The sequence below is a fragment of the Phyllopteryx taeniolatus genome, chromosome 9, assembly GCF_024500385.1.
Source record: "Phyllopteryx taeniolatus isolate TA_2022b chromosome 9, UOR_Ptae_1.2, whole genome shotgun sequence".
NCBI classification, from domain to species: Eukaryota; Metazoa; Chordata; class Actinopteri; order Syngnathiformes; family Syngnathidae; genus Phyllopteryx; species Phyllopteryx taeniolatus.
In genome coordinates this window covers 5,533,705-5,552,511 of record NC_084510.1, presented here as the reverse complement: position 1 = coordinate 5,552,511, position 18,807 = coordinate 5,533,705, and the positions used below count along the sequence as shown (strand labels likewise).

Genomic DNA, 18,807 nt, shown 5'->3' with positions numbered 1-18,807 from the left:
AGTTCCAAAAGGACAACATTACAATGTCACATTTCAAGTCAAACAGCCACACAAAGAATAAGAACGCAACAAAACAGAGTCAAACTTCTGACTGTTGCTTCCGCATCAACATTAATAATTTACTGATAAGAGAGGGAACATGAGCAGCAAGGATTTCAGTGTCTCACTCAAGGACACTTGTCAGTCACATTCAAGTACTTCTGAGTTACTGTCAGGATCATTTGAGCACAGCACAGATGGAATATTTAATAAGGTAATTTATCGTAAAATAATATGAAAATGAAACTATAAAGTTACTGTATGTGTGTTTCCATGAAAAGTATTATACAACACCAATTCCAAAGAAGTTGGGACGTTGTGTTAAACATAAATAAAAACAGAATACAGTGATTTGCAAATCATGTTCAACCTATATTTAATTGAAAACACTACAAAGACAAGATATTCAATGTTCAAACTGATGAACTTTATTGTTTTTAATCATTAATCATTAACTTGGAATTTTATGGCTGCAACACGTTCCAAAAAAGCTGCGACAGGGTCATGTTTACCACTGTGTTACATCACCTTTTCTTTTAACAACATTCAATAAACATTTGGGAACTAAGGACACGAATTGTTGAAGCTTTGTACGCGGAATTCTTTCCCATTCTTGCTTGATGTACTGCTTCAGCTGTTCAACAGTCCGGGATCTCCGTTGTCGTATTTTACGCTTCATATTACGCAACACATTTTCAATGGGAGAGAGGTCTGGACTGCAGGCAGGCCAGTCAAGTACCCGCATTCTTTTACTACGAAGCCACCCTGTTATAACACATGCAGGATCTGGTTTGGCATTGTCTTGCTGAAATAAGCATGAAAAAGATGTCGCTTGAATGGCAGCATATGTTTCTCCAAAACCTGTATGTACCTTTCAGCATTAATGGTGCCTTCACAGATGTGTAAGTTACCCATGTCGTTGGCACTAACACAGCCCCATACCATCACAGATGCTGGCTTTTGAACTTTGCGTCCATAACATTTCTGATGGTTCTTTTCGTCTTTGGCCCGGAGGGCACGATGTCCACAATTTCCCAAAACAATTTGAAATGTGGACTCACAGAACACTTTTACACTTTGAATCACCCCATCATAGATGAGCTCAGGCCCAGAGAAGCCAGCGGCGTTTCTGGGTATTGTTGATAAATGGCTTTTGCTTTGCATAGTAGAGATTCAAGTTGCACTTACGGATGTAGCGCCGAACTGTATTTACTGACATTGGTTTTCTGAAGTGTTCCTGAGCCCATGTGGTGATATCCTTTACACATTGATGTCGGTTTTTGATGCAGTTCCGCCTGAGGGATCGAAGGTCACGGGCATTCAATGTTGGTTTTCGGCCTTGCCGCTTACTTGCAGTGATTTCTCCAGATTTTCTGAATCTTTTGATATTATGGACTGTAGATGATGAAATCCCTAAATTCCTTGCAATTGTACGTTGAGGAACATTGTCCTTAAACTGTTCGACTATTCATGCACTTGTTCACAAAGAGGTGAACCTCGCCCCATCATTGCTTGTGAATGACTGAGCAATTCAGGGAAGCTCCTTTTATACCCAATCATGGCACCCACCTGTTCTCAATTAGCCTGTTCACCTGTGGGATGTTCCAAACAGGTGTTTGATGAGCATTCCTCAACTTTCTCAGTCTTTTTTGCCACCTGTCCCAGCTTTTTTTGGAACGTGTTGCAGCCATAAAATTCTAAGTTAATGATTATTTGTTAAAAACAATAAACTTTATCAGTTTGAACATTAAATATCTTGTCTTTGTCGTGTATTCAATTAAATATAGGTTGAACATGATTTGCAAATCATTGTATTCTGTTTTTATTTATGTTTAACACAACGCCCCAACTTCATTGGAATTGGGGTTGTAGATTATGGACAAAAGAGCTCAATTCTTAATCAATTAACTGTGAAAAGTTGGGAAAGGTTGTGCCCTTTCATTCCATATAGTTTATCTTTGGACAAATAAGTGAATCAGAACTTGAATTATTTAAAGACAATCAGAAAGAACACAAAGTTGAAAGACGGTTTCTCGTGGGACACAAATATAGGCTGTCTGACAGTGACTGGAATAGGAATACACTTTGATGAAACGGAATGGACCAAAGTTCACTGAATTTGTGATATTGCAGTGGTCGACTTTATGTGTCAAACACGTTATCCCTCTGTCCGCATAAAGCTCCAACTCACAGGCTTTTTCTCTGGCGTGCTGGGTGGCGATGATGCTGACAGACGCTTCTCACGGCTCATCAGCTTGCTGTTGGGTTCCCTCAGGGCTCTTTTTAGCTCATTGATACTGGCCTGGTGCTTCAGCAAAACATCCTGTGACTTATTCAGAAACTGGAGGGAAATGTGTGAAAGGTGAAAGACAAAAGGAGAGACAAGCATACATTAGAAGGCTGTCAACATCACATCAACTCATCACATGAGTAGACATAATCAAGAGAGTGTCACTTGATTATCTCTGATCTCACAAGAATTCTGTAGGATCTCGGACAAAAAATAATGCAGAATACATTATTTTTGATATTAGTTAAGATTACTACTGCTTCTAATACTCCCAATGAATCTTATGACAATACACGCAAGATCACACAATGGCATCTTTTATACAAAGCCCAGAAAAACAGGCCATTGATGCCACCGTGTGCACTTTCACACAGTGATATGGAAACTTAACAACAGATAATTTGATGTGTGATGATGTGTCAGCAGTATTTGCCATTGCTTTGGAGTGTGAGATTTGTCCATGGATTTAGCCTGTGCAGACAGCATCAAATTACTTACTAAAGTTCATGCTTAATTTTACCATTTTTCAACTAATTTCTTATTATATTGATACAGAATGTGTATACATACAGTATATCGGATATACTGTGTGTTGAGCATTTTTCTCACAATCTCAAACTATTCCTAGATGTCTTGATAAAAGGTCTTTGACGTTCTGTGATTATAATACTCAAAGGCAAAAGAATTACTACATACTTAACATCCATTTTTACCTCCCCAGTTAAAATCCCGTGTTTGTGGTTGTTGTTTTTGTGAGGGGGGCAGTTCTGTTTCATGCAAATAATCCAGTGCTCACCTCACCCTGTGGGGCGAATTCCGAGTACAATATGTCTTTTGTTACCATAACAACCAAGCACAGTAAGGGGCTAAAGAAATTACTCTCCTAAAGTGTGAAGAACAGAGTCAATGCTCATTTTTAAGATCAATTGAATAATTGGAATCATGAATTTTTTTTTTTTTCCATTTTCATCAACTCTGCAATGAGCTTATGTTTTCATTGTCATTTATGCATGTCTGGAAGTTATCATCCCTATTACATTTTGGTACACAGTTTTTATATCATCAACATTTTTCTCACTGTCATTTATCTTTTTTTTTTGTTTTCATTGTAAATTGCAATAACATTCTACTGTAACTGCACTATTGTTTAAAGGATCATAGTATGTCACTAATACCCACAATACCTCTGAGAACCTGTAAGGATTTCTAAGAGCAGCTGTAATATCCATCCATCCATCCATTTTCTAAGCCGCTTCTCCTCACTAGGGTCGCGGGCGTGCTGGAGCCTATCCCAGCTGTCATCGGGCAGGAGGCAGGGTACACCCTGAACTGGTTGCCAGCCAATCACAGGGCACATACAAACAAACAACCATTCGCACTCACAGTCACACCTACGGGCAATTTAGAGTCTCCAATTAATGCATGTTTTTGGGATGTGGGAGGAAACCGGAGTGCCCGGAGAAAACCCACGCAGGCACGGGGAGAACATGCAAACTCCACACAGGCTGGGCCGGGGATTGAACCCGGGTCCTCAGAACTGTGAGGCTGACGCTCTAACCAGTCACCCACCGTGCCGCCGCAGCTGTAATATTTTTTTTCAAAAATATGTTCAGTTGAAGTGTAATTATTAAAAAGTAATTCATAAAACAACAACAACTTTGAAGCCACTGGTTGAAAATACTGCTAAAAATTATATGGTCGGAATCCGAAAAGATTAAGAAAATCAATGTACATGTTAAACACTACAACTTCTTCCCATGTCTGATCATTTTAGTGTGCAGCAAACTTAGAACAAACATTAGCCCACAAATATGATCGACCACAAAAGGTGATGATAGAGTCTCCATGTCAATGAGAGAGATGCGATTTCTCTCATCATAAGCTTGTAACAGATGGTGGAGATGGACGCATGCAAAACTGAATGAGATGCGGCTGAAGACTATATGATGCAGAAGTAGAGGAACACAAACACATGAAAAGCACAAGGGAAGGGTTGAAGACATGAACTTTTACATCTTGTTTGTGCTGGGCGAGGCCTCCTGCTCCAACTGACACTGCTGAGAAGGACAATGTATGTTGAGTATCTATGATAGTGATAGTGGATATGAGGAAAGTGGGCGTGAACAGCAGACAGACAGGCAGGCAAGACAAGTGGTGCAATGTAAAATAATTTATAGCAGAGATGGGGGGACTCGGGTATCCAGTCTTATGACTTAATATTTGCTTGCCAAATACTTCAGAAAGAGTTGACTTTAGACTCGGTAGCCAAGAAACTTGACTTGACTTTGACTACATGACTTAACAAGTCATTTCATTTAATGTTGGAAATCTGCATTTTAATTAAGACAGTTTTGCCTTTTTTTTTTTTTTTTTTAAAGTAAGAAACGTTTTGGGGGGGACATTCGCGTCAACCTGTCAACACAGTCTCTTGCCAGTGTGACATAAATACCTGCATGGACGATGACGGAAGGAGCTCCAAAGAATATACAATTTGGATTCAAAGATTATGTTTTTGATGAAATCTGCAAAAAGAGGATGGCAACCTGCATGGCTTACAACTCACGCATTAAAGACACAGGAACGACTTTGCACTTCATCGTCACTACAAAACTCACAAAGATAGGTAAGCTACCATAATTTCTCGTGCATAATGCGCATTTTTTACCCCCCAAAATTGTCAAAAGTCAACAGTGCGCATTATACACAGGTATAGGAGAAAATGAAAAAGACTTTCACATTTTATCAATGTATGCCCCCATCTAGTGGTTATGGAAAAGCTGTACACTTTCATTCGACTATGCCACCGCCCCCTAGAAGTTATGAAAAAGTTGTACACCTTCATTCTTGTATGCCACTGAGAAGTTATGAAAAAGGTGGAGACTACACTTTCATTCCAATATGACAGGGGTACATATGACTGCATATATGTACAATTGTGCTCATACATTCACATACCCAGGGAGAATTGGTGAAATTTTTTTTTAATACGACTGATGACTGAACAACAACCATCATTAATTTATTCATGGTTATGTTTTGTTCAATGATAATGCTTTTCTGAAATGCTTGACAGTTTAATTTGAATCCCATTAAAATAAAATTAAATGTGTTTCGCCTGGTCGTTCATGTTTTCTTAAAAGAATTGTACACATCTTACAAATCCTGCCTCGGTAATCAAAAATATGAGCACAACTGTGTGTTTTCTCATTTACTAAATAAAAGTAGGGCTGTGAAATTCAAAATAAGAGCAAGTAAATAAAAAGAAAGTATTGTGTGTTCAAATAAGGTGTTTAACTTCAGAATAATTATTTGAAAAAAAACTAACAAAATACGGATAATACTTCATGTTTTGATCATATGGGTAGAAGCAAAATCATGCATTGTAAAAATGCATTATACATAGGTAGAAGGGTTTTCCAGAATTTCGAGGTCAACTTTGGGGGTGCGCATTATACATGGGTGCGCATTATACGCAAGAAATTACGATAATTTAACAGTTTAGCTAGCTAGTACCTTAAGTTTCACAGACTGGTTTGGGATGACTAAAAATGAAAATTATGTGATTGTGAATGTTTTAGTAGAACTAAGTAACGTAACTAGGGGTCGGAGGGTTTGTGATAATTGTCCGAACCTTTCGTTTCGGTTCACAGGCAGGCAAAAGTCTCTCTTTTTTTCCTCTTTCTCTCATGCACTCTAGAGCAGAAAGTAGCACTAAAATATAATGCCAACTGCAGAAGGCAGAAGTGCAGCAGCGTTGATAGCCTTGTGGAGATAAAATATAATATTAATATTATAATTTGCGGGCATGACAAAAGAGTCAGCACTAGAAGATGCCAGGTGCGTTATAGGTCTGCTGTATGGGATCGCTTTGCATTACGATCATAAAAATGTTGACAAAAGTGCTATTAGTAAGTACAGTAAGAATTGTGAATAGCTATGTGTGAATATAATGTAATTATATATCATTTTCATACTACTGAACGTGTTTATTGAAGTTTCACCATTAAAATGTCATCTGTTGTGTCGGCTCTGTGATAAAGCTGTCTGCACAATATTTTTAAAATTGAGACAACAGCATATGAAACAACCTTTAATCTAATGGCAATTGTAATTTGTCCAGAGTCAGTGTTTCTAAATAAATTAACAAAACTGACTGAGTGATTTAATTAAAGTAGAGGACACAGGAGGAATGCAGATTTTGTTCAGATTACTTTTTTTTTGAAGAAGAAGAAGAAGAATTGCAACATTTTTATGTCATGTATTATTCCCTTAATTATGAATCTCTTTCAACAAGATTAAATACAATTCAGTGCAATAAATTCAACCAACCATAATCTCAGTTGTTGTTCATTTAACTTTTACAAATTGTGAATACTTTATTTAGTGTTATAATTTGTGAAAAAACATTTTATTAGCACTCCAATATATGTTGTGACTGGAGCAAGATTTTAGGACTTGACTTGCGACTTGCTTGAAATTTAGTGACGACTCGAGTTGACTTGCTTGATTTTTTTTTTTCCCACCGTGACTTGGGACTTGCTTGATACTTGAAGGTTATGACTTGATACTTGCTTGTGACTTGCACATATGTGACTTACTCCCACCTCTGCTTTATAGTATTTGACAGAACATAATGGCAACACTGTGGCTTAGATTTGGAATTTGAATCTTGGCTCTGCACCTCCACTGTGGAGTTTGCATGTTCCTCTCATGCTTTTGTGTGTCTTTTTTTTTTTTTTTTTTCCCCAGGGTATTACGGCTTACCCCCACATTCCAAAAACAATGTTAGGTTAGTTGAAGACTTGAAAGTGTCCATTGGTGTGAATGTGATAGTAAATGGTTGTTTGTCTAGACAGTATGTGTCCTCTGATTGGCTGATGACCAGTCCAGTGTGTACTTCGCCTCTCACCACCCTTATGAGAACAAGTGGTATAGAAAATGGATGACTGGCTAGAAAAGAAAGAGATAGAGACAGTAGAGGTACAGGCAAAAGGCCTTTGATGGGTTACAAGCAGGCAGACAGAGACTAAATAACCAGGCAATGTACCTCCTTTTTACTGTCAACTGGTGACCCAGCCTCCTCCTTTTGGTCAGCAAGTGAAAAACAAGAAAACTCATGTTAGGAACATAAGACTTGTCCTGAGTTTGACATTTTCACCATTATGTGAACACTGTAAAGTGGGATATATGAACACTGCGGTCAAGAAAGAAGTAAAAGGAATAGATGGTGTTAGATTCAGCAAAGCCAGACTTATATTGTGTTGTGTTGACTAAACCTCAACTGGCCTGAGAAGAGCCTGTTAATGTGATGATAATTCACAAAAAGAAATTTTGGGCTACCATGATTTCTTTCTTTTTGCTTGGAGTGACATTTCCGTCCTGGTCATTGTCTCTTTCCATCTCCCTGCCATCATCCTGGTCCAGATCCTCCTCATCTTGTTCCAAACTGGGCTCCAGTTCAGTTTCCTGCTCATCCACAGAGGGGCTCTGGAGACGACATCGTCCACTGATGCTGTTGTCGAAGAGGCCATCGTGATTCTCACACATGGCTGATAATGGCCGGGAAAACTCTGCTGGTAACCAGAGCGGAATTACCTCAAGAAGATAACAATCCTTGCACGCAGAACATGGGATGATCCTTTTACCTCCATCTAAACTTCTGGAGAGCAGGTGCCGCTTGCTCGTGGACCGCTCAAAGTGAGGAGCGGGTCGGTCTATGAGAGCGCTGGCCTGTCTGGTTTGAGCCTGCGTTCTTCCACTGTATCGAAACTTTGAGCCCATCACCAAGAAGCCCTTGGGAGGAGGCTCTGGAGAAACCAACCTATGAAAGCAAAACTTTGTTCAGATTTTTTTTTTTCAAAAAACCCAACTGTGTGGCAAATCAAGTTGTTTTTCATAAGAGGATTTAAAAGACTACAGTTGGATTGTATCAGTTCTTGGGCCAAACCATTTTAATATTTCCAGAGAGCATATTCTTTTAATGTCCCCTGTGGTTCAGAGCAGCCATTGAGCAGCAGGTTAAAATAATTCTAATTGACCTTTCGGTCTACCTGCTTTACATCTTTACAACTCATCGCATTCTGAATTTTTTGTGTTAATTACTATTACTGGAACTTGAAGGACCTTTAGCGACTACTGCATTGTCTGTCAAACAATTAAGAAAGAAACAACAACACTGAAGGATACAGCTGTACAAATGAAAATGTTTTGTTTGCCTGTATTTGGTTGAACCAGTCAGGACAAAAGCAAATCGATTCTTACCGGAAGAAGGTGTGATGCTCAATGCAGACTTTCCACAGCCTTTTGGCAGCTCTGTGGTTAGGTAGCTTAAAACCAATAGTGCTTTCAAATTGCTCATACTGGAGGGGGAAACAAAAAGACCAAGGTGAGTGGAAGTTGAGCAATTGAGGTTCTTTTAGGTTATTTTTGTTTTTGTTTTTTGTTTGTTTGTTTTGTTTTTGATGAAAACATTTTGTTAGCGCTCTTATTTGATTTGTCTTTTGTCTGAAATCAGTAACAATCTTTGCTTTAAGATTCAATAAACTGCTGTCCCTGCATTTAACAGCATCGAATGCCTTCTGCTGCATTCACAAAAATAAATGTATTAAAAAAATCCCGTGTTTAGGACTTGTGGGAGAGGTTTTCATGGCTGCAGCTGCAGTAGCTCTCTTGAAGGGGGTCTTTATTTGGCTAAATCACAGGCTCACTGTGTGGCTGTCACTCGACTGGGCCTGGCTCATACAACCTAAAATTGTGATTTTCAGGATGGAGAATAAGCTGTAGCACTGTCTTACATGCTGGGGAAGGTCAGAATGTTAACCAGGCAAAGGAGTGGATTAAGTACTAATAGGTGAAATATTTGATCCTGAGCCATCATCTCTGGAATTTTAGACACATTATGTCAAGAGTATGGCAGAATATATATACAACCCCAATTCCAATGAAGTTGGAACTTTTCCCAACTTTTCACAGTTAATTGATTAAGACGTGAGCTCTTTTGTCCATAATCTACAACCCCAATTCCAATGAAGTTGGGGCGTTGTGTTAAACATAAATAAAAACAGAATACAATGATTTGCAAATCATGTTCAACCTATATTTAATTGAATACACTACAAAGACAAGATATTTAATGTTCAAACTGATAAAGTTTATTGTTTTTAGCAAATAATCATTAACTTCGAATTTTATGGCTGCAACACGTTCCAAAAAAGCTGGGACAGGGTCATGTTTACCACTGTGTTACATCACCTTTTCTTTTAACAACATTCAATAAACGTTTGTGAACTGAGGACACTAATTGTTGAAGCTTTATAGGTGGAATTCTTTCCCATTCTTGCTTGATGTACAGCTTCAGCTGTTCAACAGTCCGGGGTCTCCGTTGTCGTATTTTACGCTTCATAATGCGCCACACGTTTTCAACGGGAGACAGGTCTGGACTGCAGGCAGCCCAGTCTAGTACCCACACTCTTTTACTACGAAGCCATGCTGTTGTAACACATGCAGAATGTGGTTTGGCATTTCCTTGCTGAAGTAAACAGGGGCATCCATGAAAAAGACATTGCTTTGATGGCAGCATGTTTCTCCAAAACCTGTATGTACCTTTCAGCATTAATGGTGCCTTCACAGATGTGTAAGTTACCCATGCCATTGGCACTAACACAGCCCCATACCATCACAGATGCTGGCTTTTGAACGTTGCGTCCATAACAGTCCGCATGGTTCTTTTCTTCTTTGGCCCAGAGGACACGACGTCCCCAATTTCCAAAAACAATTTGAAATGTGGACTCGTCGGACCACAGAATACGTTTCCACTTTGCATCAGTCCATCTTAGATGAGCTCGGGCCCAGAGAAGCCGGCGGCGTTTCTGGGTGTTGTTGATAAATGGCTTTTGGTTTGCATAGTAGACTTTCAAGTTGCACTTACGGATTATAGCGCCGAACTGTGTTTACTGACATTGGTTTTCTGAAGTGTTCCTGAGCCCATGTGCTGATATCCTTTACACATTGATGTCGGTTTTTGATGCAGTGCCGCCTGATGGATTGAAGGTCACGGGCATTCAATGTTGTTTTTCGGCCTTTCTCCAGATTCTCTGAACCTTTTGATGATATTATGGACCGTAGATGATGAAATCCCTAAATTCCTTGCAATTGTACATTGAGGAACATTTTCCTTAAAATGTATGACTAATTTCTCACGCACTTGTTCACAAAGTGGTGAACATCGCCCCATCTTTGCTTGTGAATGACTGAGCAATTCAGGGAAGCTCCTTTTATACCCAATCATGGCACCCACCTGTTCCCAATTAGCCTGTTCACCTGTGGGATGTTCCAAACAGGTGTTTGATGAGCATTCTTCAACTTTCTCAGTCTTTTTTGCCACCTGTCCCAGCTTTTTTGGAACGTGTTGCAGCCATAAAATTCTAAGTTAATGATTACAATAACGTTTATCAGTTTGAACATTAAATAGCTTGTCTTTGGAGTGTATTCAATTAAATATAGGTCGAACATGATTTGCAAATCATTGCATTCTGTTTTTATTTATGTTTAACACAACGTCCCAACCTAATTGGAATTGGGGTTATATATATATATATATGTATATATATATATATATATATATATATATATATATATTGACAAACTATACATGTATATATTGCTACTTAGCTATCATCAACATGCACACTCTATTAAAATTCTGTTATCATTTTACAGGGGTGTGTATGTTGGTCTACGGCTGAGCTGCATGTGGTGAATCACTAGAGTCATTTTGCCAAGCAACCTGAGAAGATCCCAATGGATGCATTGTATTATAATTATACTATAATCTGGTCATCTTTCTGTGGCATCTGTTGACAATAGAGAAATTAAAGCAGCAGCAACCCAACAAAACAAGTATTTGCCTTTTCCAAACGTTTGTGCTTTTGTAGGAGCAACAGTGACCAAATACTAAAACTCCCAAACCAGTAGATTATTTTCATGGGCTTTAGATCTCCTCATCAGTATCTGTGTACTCTTCTTCGTCCAGTTTGGGAGGGAGAATATGTTATGAAGGCATTTTCTCTGAAGCAAAATACTCTACATGTACTGTATATTCGGCCATTGTTTTTAGATACCGGCAATTCATCTTTATTATGTTACGACTCAAGAAATAAATATTCTTCCCCATGATGCTTACCTCTCCAGGTCTTATCTTAATATAAAAGTTGCTCCTCTTATAGGAGATCTTAAGGATCTTTGGCCAAGCAAAGCGGTTGATCCTCAGCCGATCACGGTATACCAGCAGGCCGTTGGCGCATACACCCAGCATTATGTCAATCCCTTCAGAATCCTGCACGGTAAATGAGTCAACAAAAAAAGAAAAAGAAATTAGTCATAAGTATCTGAAAACTTCTGTATTTATCAATTCATGCAGCCAACCTTAGCATGGTGCAGGTCCACGCCATACATGGACAGTTTCTTAGCATTCTCCAAAAAGTTAATTTCAGCCTCCGCTGGAGTCATACCCCTGTGGGTAGAAAAATCTGTAACCAACATCAACAGGCATGTTCACAGTCTTAATTTTCAAATCACTCATCTTGCACATTGGGAGCAGAACTACTTGGTATTTTTTCTTTCAAACCAAAATCCCAAACTTTGTGTTTGTGTGGGAATGTGCTGGCAAACAATGACGTGGCCTGATTCTTACAATTGAGATTTCTAAGAAAGGTGGCATGAGAATATGATGAAAGATTTATTTTTAGTAAACAGAAAGCTCATCAAGAGAAAAAAATACAATGGAAATTATTATAGTTGGATAGATTGAAGTGTGATTTATACAACAGCGTGTCAAGTTGTACTTGTAGTTTCGATGGAGCTCCATCACTCTCTCCTCCAGTTCACGAGTCTGATTGGGTGCGAAATGGAAATCGCTGACATAGTCCAGCGCATGCTCATCATGATCATAGTCGCCAAGCTCAGCTTGGACCGTATAGGAGCCCAGGAGGGCGTGGGTGACAAATGAGCAAGGCAGTCGACCTGACAACATGTCATCCCTCAGCTGCAGACACAGGTAGTATCTGTCAGATGAGAAAAAAGGGGAGGAGAGGAGGGCTTTGGCAGTCAAAACAAGGCTGAGAAAAGGCAAGCTCCAACACGTATTCAGCACAGTAAATCCTCGCCTGTTAGTAGCATTCCAGTTCTAATCCTTAAAAGGGAATGAGGGATTTGGTACGCCTTGACGGGGGGTGAAATACACCATGTAAATTGTTACAGTACTTCTACAGAAACACCCATATTTAGCAAACATTAGAAATTGCAAACCATTAGCATAACTGTCATGCACTTTCTCCTTGAATTAACATATGTAACACACTACCTGGTAATATCCTCAGTGAGCTGGGAGGGGTCTGGAGGGTAGAACTTGACAGCGAAGGCAAAGTGCCATGGACTGTCTGCAGAAAAAAATGAAAGCTGAAAGATCATTGCTGTCATGTCTGTCCTAGAAAGAAATAACGAATGTACACTCTCCTGTCACATCTCTCTGCATAATATAATTCAGGCCAATAAAAGAGAAAGAGAAATTCAACCTCTACCAGACAAAGAAGAGTACTCAGTATACAATAAATACAGGGCAAAGAGCTTTGCCAAGGCTGAATATACCCTGTACTGGATGTGTCAACATTTTCTGCTGCCTTGCATATATGCACTGTATAACTTGTTCAACAATAGCGAATTAGCCATTTTAAAAATCCTTATGCGATATCTGGAGGAACATCTAATGGTTAGTTCCTTTGTCCGAGACACGTTGCGCTAAGTTTTGTTGAATTCATTTTGGTAGTTTTAGAATTATGCCGCTAAACATAACTACATAAATACAAACATACAAAAATAAAAATAAACATACTCACTCACAGAGGTGTTACAACTATCTACCTATAAACTGATCAAGTAAGCTTTTAATATATATGTATATATATATATAAATATATATATTAAAAGCTTTCTTGATATACATGAGACTAGCATTAATCAGACTAGCATTATCAGACAGATCGTTTAAGGATGATTATAGCGATATGAGTGTTATTTTCAAGTAATACATATTTAGAAAGTTGTGAATCTTTAAAACTGGTGAAAATGTTTCATCCATCCATCCATCCATTTTCTGAGCCGCTTCTCCTCACTAGGGTCGCGGGCGTGCTGGAGCCTATCCCAGCTATCATCGGGCAGGAGGCGGGGTACACCCTGAACTGGTTGCCAGCCAATCGCAGGGCACATACAAACAAACAACATTCGTACTCACATTCACACCTATGGGCAATTTAGAGTCCCCAATGAATGCATGTTTTTGGGATGTGGGAGGAAAACCCGCGCAGGCACGGGGAGAACATGCAAACTCCACACAGGCGTGACTAGGGATTGAACCCTACTCCTCAGAACTGTGAGGCTGATGCTCTAACCAGTCGTCCACCATGCCGAAAATGTTTCAATTTCTTATTACTGAGTCAATAGCAGTCAAGATTTTAGCTGTGACCATTTTGTTGAATCTGAGTTTCTAACTTTCTTAATCTGTGTCCTTATCCTATTTACTTCACTCTTTACTCGTCTTTATTCTACAAGTTAATGTGGGAGAGAGAAAAAAAATCAAGCAAGTCGGGTTGAGTCAAAGTCTTGCTCAGTCAGAAAATATAATGAAGTGCTGATAAAGTGTTTTGGGTTTTTACACTTGAAAATGAAATGAATAACAAGAGTATGAAATAATGTATACATACCATACTATTATTATTATCAATACTATTTATTTTTTTCTAACATCTGAATTAGTGTTTACAGCTACCAATGTATCTAACACTGTTCCTGTGATGATAAATATTGGAATATACTGTATATTGGAGTAAACATGTAATCATCAGAATTTAAAGCAACAAACATACGTTGTTTTTGGTGCTAGTCTGTTTCCTAAATATATGAGTGTGTATCTAAATAGGCGAATGAGAGGGATTAACTTTGTGCACTTTGTAGCGTGTCGCTTTATGAAATTCAGTCCATTTACTTTCCTTAGTGTATTGGTGGACATGCCACATCCAATATGGTGGACGTGCAACAATGAGGACAGCCACTTAACGTGTATGCTAAAATAGACTGGGGTGGTGGTCCCCCTTTTTAAGAAGGGGGACCGGAGGGTGTGTTCCAACTACAGGGGGATCACACTGCTCAGCCTCCCTGGTAAGGTCTATTCAGGGGTGCTGGAGAGGAGGGTCCGTCGGGAAGTCGAATCTCAGATTCAGGAGGAGCAGTGTGGTTTTCGTCCTGGACGTGGAACAGTGGACCAGCTCTACACCCTCGGCAGGGTCCTCGAGGGTGCATGGGAGTTCGCCCAACCAGTCTACATGTGTTTTGTGGACTTGGAGAAGGCGTTCGACCGTGTCCCTCGGGGAGTCCTGTGGAGAGTGCTTCGGGAGTATGGGGTACCGAACCCCCTGATACGGGCTGTTCGGTCCCTGTACGACCGGAGTCAGAGTTTGGTCCGCATATCCGGCAGTAAGTCGGACACGTTCCCGGTGAGGGTTGGACTCCGCCAAGGCTGCCCTTTGTCCCCGATTCTGTTCATAACTTTTATGGACAGAATTTCTAGGCGCAGCCGAGGCGTAGAGGGGATCCGGTTTGGTGGCCTCAGTATTGCATCTCTGCTTTTTGCAGATGATGTGGTTCTGTTGGCTTCATCAAGCCGTGACCTCCAACTCTCATTGGAGCAGTTCGCAGCCGAGTGTGAAGCGGCTGGGATGAGAATCAGCACCTCCAAATCTGAGACCATGGTCCTCAGTCGGAAAAGGGTGGCATGCCATCTCCAGGTCGGGGATGAGATCCTCCCCCAAGTGGAGGAATTCAGGTTCCTTGGGGTCTTGTTCACGAGTGAGGGAAGAATGGAACGGGAGATCGACAGCCAGATCGGTGCAGCGTCTGCAGTGATGCGGACTTTGTATCGGTCCGTTGTGGTAAAGAAAGAGCTAAGCCGAAAGGCGAAGCTCTCAATTTACCGGTCGATCTTCGTTCCTACCCTCACCTATGGTCATGAGCTGTGGGTCGTGACCGAAAGAAAAAGATCCCGGATACAAGCGGCCGAAATGAGTTTCCTCCGCAGGGTGTCTGGGCTCTCCCTTAGAGATAGGGTGAGAAGCTCGGTCATCCGGGAGGATCTCAGAGTAGAGCCGCTGCTCCTCCGCATTGAGAGGAGCCAGATGAGGTGGCTGGGGCATCTGATTCGGATGCCTCCCGGACGCCTCCCTGGTGAGGTGTTCCGGGCATGTCCCACCAGGAGGAGACCCGCGGGGACGACCCAGGACACGCTGGAGAGACTACATCCTTCGGCTGGCCTGGGAACGCCTCGGGATCCCCCCGGAAGAGCTGGATGAAGTGGCTGGGGCGAGAGAAGTCTTGGCGTCCCTGCTGAAGCTACTGCCCCCACGACCCGATCGGATAAGCGGTAGAGAATGGATGGATGGATGGATGCTAAAATCACAATTTTTTATTTTTTATTTTATTTTATTTTATTTTTTTTAATGGTAGCTATAGTTTCCAGATTCCAGTCTCCATATTGTCTATCACTTCACTGTATTCTCAATTAAATGCATGGATTACTTGAAGTTTAGTTGTTTGATCGTGTATCAGTGACGTAAACTACTGTGAAGCGAACCTAGTTGTGTCTGACAGATGAATGTAGACCTTGTCGATGACGATGTCTTATATTTGAGTTGCAAAGCTTGCATGTCGCTCTTGTCTTTTTCCCTATTTAATCAAAAAGATCATTCATGAATCCAAATGTAATAATCTTTGGCGTTCCCTCGGTGACACTTGCTCTGTGAGGTGGCTCAGCCCTCGTCTCATAGCGGGCTGGTGGCAGGGTTGCCAGGTTTATGGTGTGCAACTCGAGTCTTTCATAGGTTTTGGCCAAGCAAGTCCTAAAATTAGCGACTCCAGTGTAACTCAATTCCTCCACCTCTGTCAAAAGATTTGTTCGTTTGAATGAGTTGTTTTCGAATGACAACACAACTCGAGCCCCGCTGATACACTCAGTGCGCTTTTATGATATTCAGTGTGCATGCGCACCTGGGTAGTAATAGTTTTTCTGTTGCTTCTACTGACACGGATGTACGTATTGTTAAATTCAGCATAACAGAAATCAAGTGTAACAATGCAGAAACGCAATGATCGATGGCATATAGGTAAAACAAAGCTTGTAACTTAATTGATGTGTATAAACGAAAATACTTGTTTTTGCTCAGTGTGGATCTGTCAATACTTATTTCTCTGTCCATTCTTCTGCTTTGCAGTGCAACAAGTGGCCTCACATAAGGCAATAAGATGCCAGGCAATTATGTTAACCTCCATTGATTTCTCCTGAGATGGAGTGTTGATTTAGTACCCACTGACATTGGAAAATAAATGGGACCCACTATATAACAAGACATAGCCGTCGTTTCAGAAGTGGCAGAGACAAATTGTTCGGAGTAAGCCAACTTTTATGAGCATATGATCATCCCCCTCACATTCAACTGCTCCTCTCCATAGTGGCCAAATAACTAAATAACCAAACTGTCAAACTCTGGTTGAGGTCAAACACAACAACAATAAAACATATGTAGCCAGATAATTAAATGTCCAATGGCAATACTGAATGAACACAGTAGAACTCAGTAAAAGATCAATCTTGCAGTAAAAAAAGTTGATTGCACACAAAATGGAAAGGAAATTGAAAAGGTTTTGAACCAGATTTTAAAAACTCAAAATCATTTTATTTTTGCCTGTCAAATGTAAATCCTTTAATGTTCACTTTAACTCTTAATTTCTAATAAATTGGCTACATTATCTCCACGTAACAGTTTTACTCGACTTACAATGCTTGTTTGGCAAAATCAAGTTGTTGTTTTTCCTCTTGCAGGCTGGTTTGTGCAACATCTTCACCATACGTCTGTCCGTCTCATCTGTTGTCTTGTGATTTAATTCAAACTGAGCAATGTCTATATAATGTTTTGATTTAGCCCTTGAATTACATTTGATTAAATTGTACAAATATGCCTAAGCATTAAGACTTTTGCGTCGAAATTATACAGATGAAATCATTACGTTTCATTTTGCATCAATTTGTGAACAAATTGTGTTCTGAAGCTTCACTTCAAGAGTGAAATATGGATTATACTGTCTTCCTGGATAAGATACTCACTGCGCATCTGTTTCTTCATCTCCTTAGAGGGGTCCAACCAGTTCTGGAAGACAGAAGGTGGGATTCATGCAGGGAGGACAGGAAATATGGCAATTGCGAACACTGCTGACACATTTCAATTAAATTACCACTGGTATCCCTAATGAAAGCCTCTCCATATGTTTAAATAAATCATGGGAGTCCTCCCCTACTGAGCTGTTAAATGTGCAGAGAGATTTGATAAAAGCATTTGTTTCTTCATTGTGTTGCAAAATGAGTGATCTTAACGCTGCTGCTCTTATCGTGTTTGATAGTACATTGATTACATTACAAGTGTGGTTTTGCCATAGTTTAAATGTTGTAGGTACAGTAGTCTTATTAATTGCCAGGTTAAAGATTTACACCAAACCCTAGCATGTGCATTTTTTTTTTTAATAGATCCTATCCTCTGTTATTTGCTTAAAATGTCGGCTATGAGCTGTTTTTGTGCTCAGGCCAAACAAATTAAAGTATTACTTTGGCACCATCGATTGGAATCTTTGTTGTTTTTAGGTTAAATTCAATTATAGTGTTTTTCCGTTTGCGTTTGAGATGTCCTCTTTTGTTGGCTGTCCTTGAATGCACTTCATGCACATCCAAACGTGAACCTGAAATTATTTTTATGCATCTCCCCAGATCCAGCTACCTGTGTAGTCGACTGTGAGTTAAAATTTGCCTCTAATCCCTAAGATTTATTATCGTATGTATATGCCAAAATGATGGGTTTAATGACTTAAAGCAATAAGTACTTGCACGCATATTTGTTTGCCCATATGTGATGTCACCAGTTTGTGTTAGCGTGTTATTTAGGCTAGTATGCCTAACTAACACTACTAATGAGCCTTATATAACTTGTTTTTTCTATTGAATCTCGTTTAACTACTGAATATAGTGGTTTATGTAGCATGGGTTCATGATTGTGTACAATCTAGAAGCATGGTTATGATTCTGTCCATTGTAAGTGCTTTGCTGCCATCTTGTGGTGTGTATATGCAAATAACCCTTTTGGGTTGGCGAGAGTGTGGGGCGTCAATTATTTGCAGATTTTCACGCTTTGGTTCCTATCCCCCACTTCACTATTCACTGTACTTTCATCTGAAAGTAATTGGGTGCCTTGGGATTTCTTTATAAAGATGCTGACTCTGGCAAGAAAAATAAACACATATCAAATCTAAAATTTCTAATATTTCCAGATCTTTATTTATTTCAAGCTCTGATCATGTATTATTACTGTTCATGTTATATATGTGGCCTT

At 39.9% G+C, this 18,807-nt stretch overlaps 1 protein-coding gene across 14 annotated transcripts in view; it reads right to left on the bottom strand.

Moving 5' to 3' along the window:
- The window catches only part of LOC133483988 (band 4.1-like protein 1), a 119,251-nt gene that overhangs the window by 38,369 nt on the left and 62,075 nt on the right, over positions 1 to 18,807 (bottom strand). For 12 of the 14 annotated variants that reach the window (XM_061785974.1, XM_061785968.1, XM_061785967.1 and 9 more), the window contains 10 exons: positions 17,535 to 17,577; positions 12,690 to 12,765; positions 12,172 to 12,390; positions 11,753 to 11,840; positions 11,511 to 11,663; positions 8,591 to 8,688; positions 7,975 to 8,150; positions 7,670 to 7,902; positions 7,377 to 7,412; positions 2,231 to 2,380 (listed from right to left, as the gene is read on the bottom strand). In XM_061785974.1, coding sequence (XP_061641958.1) covers positions 2,231 to 2,380; positions 7,377 to 7,412; positions 7,670 to 7,902; positions 7,975 to 8,150; positions 8,591 to 8,688; positions 11,511 to 11,663; positions 11,753 to 11,840; positions 12,172 to 12,390; positions 12,690 to 12,765; positions 17,535 to 17,577 — 1,272 coding nt within the window. The remainder of the gene's footprint in view (positions 1 to 2,230; positions 2,381 to 7,376; positions 7,413 to 7,669; positions 7,903 to 7,974; positions 8,151 to 8,590; positions 8,689 to 11,510; positions 11,664 to 11,752; positions 11,841 to 12,171; positions 12,391 to 12,689; positions 12,766 to 17,534; positions 17,578 to 18,807) is intronic. The other 2 variants (XM_061785969.1, XM_061785970.1) reach the window with 2 other exon arrangements.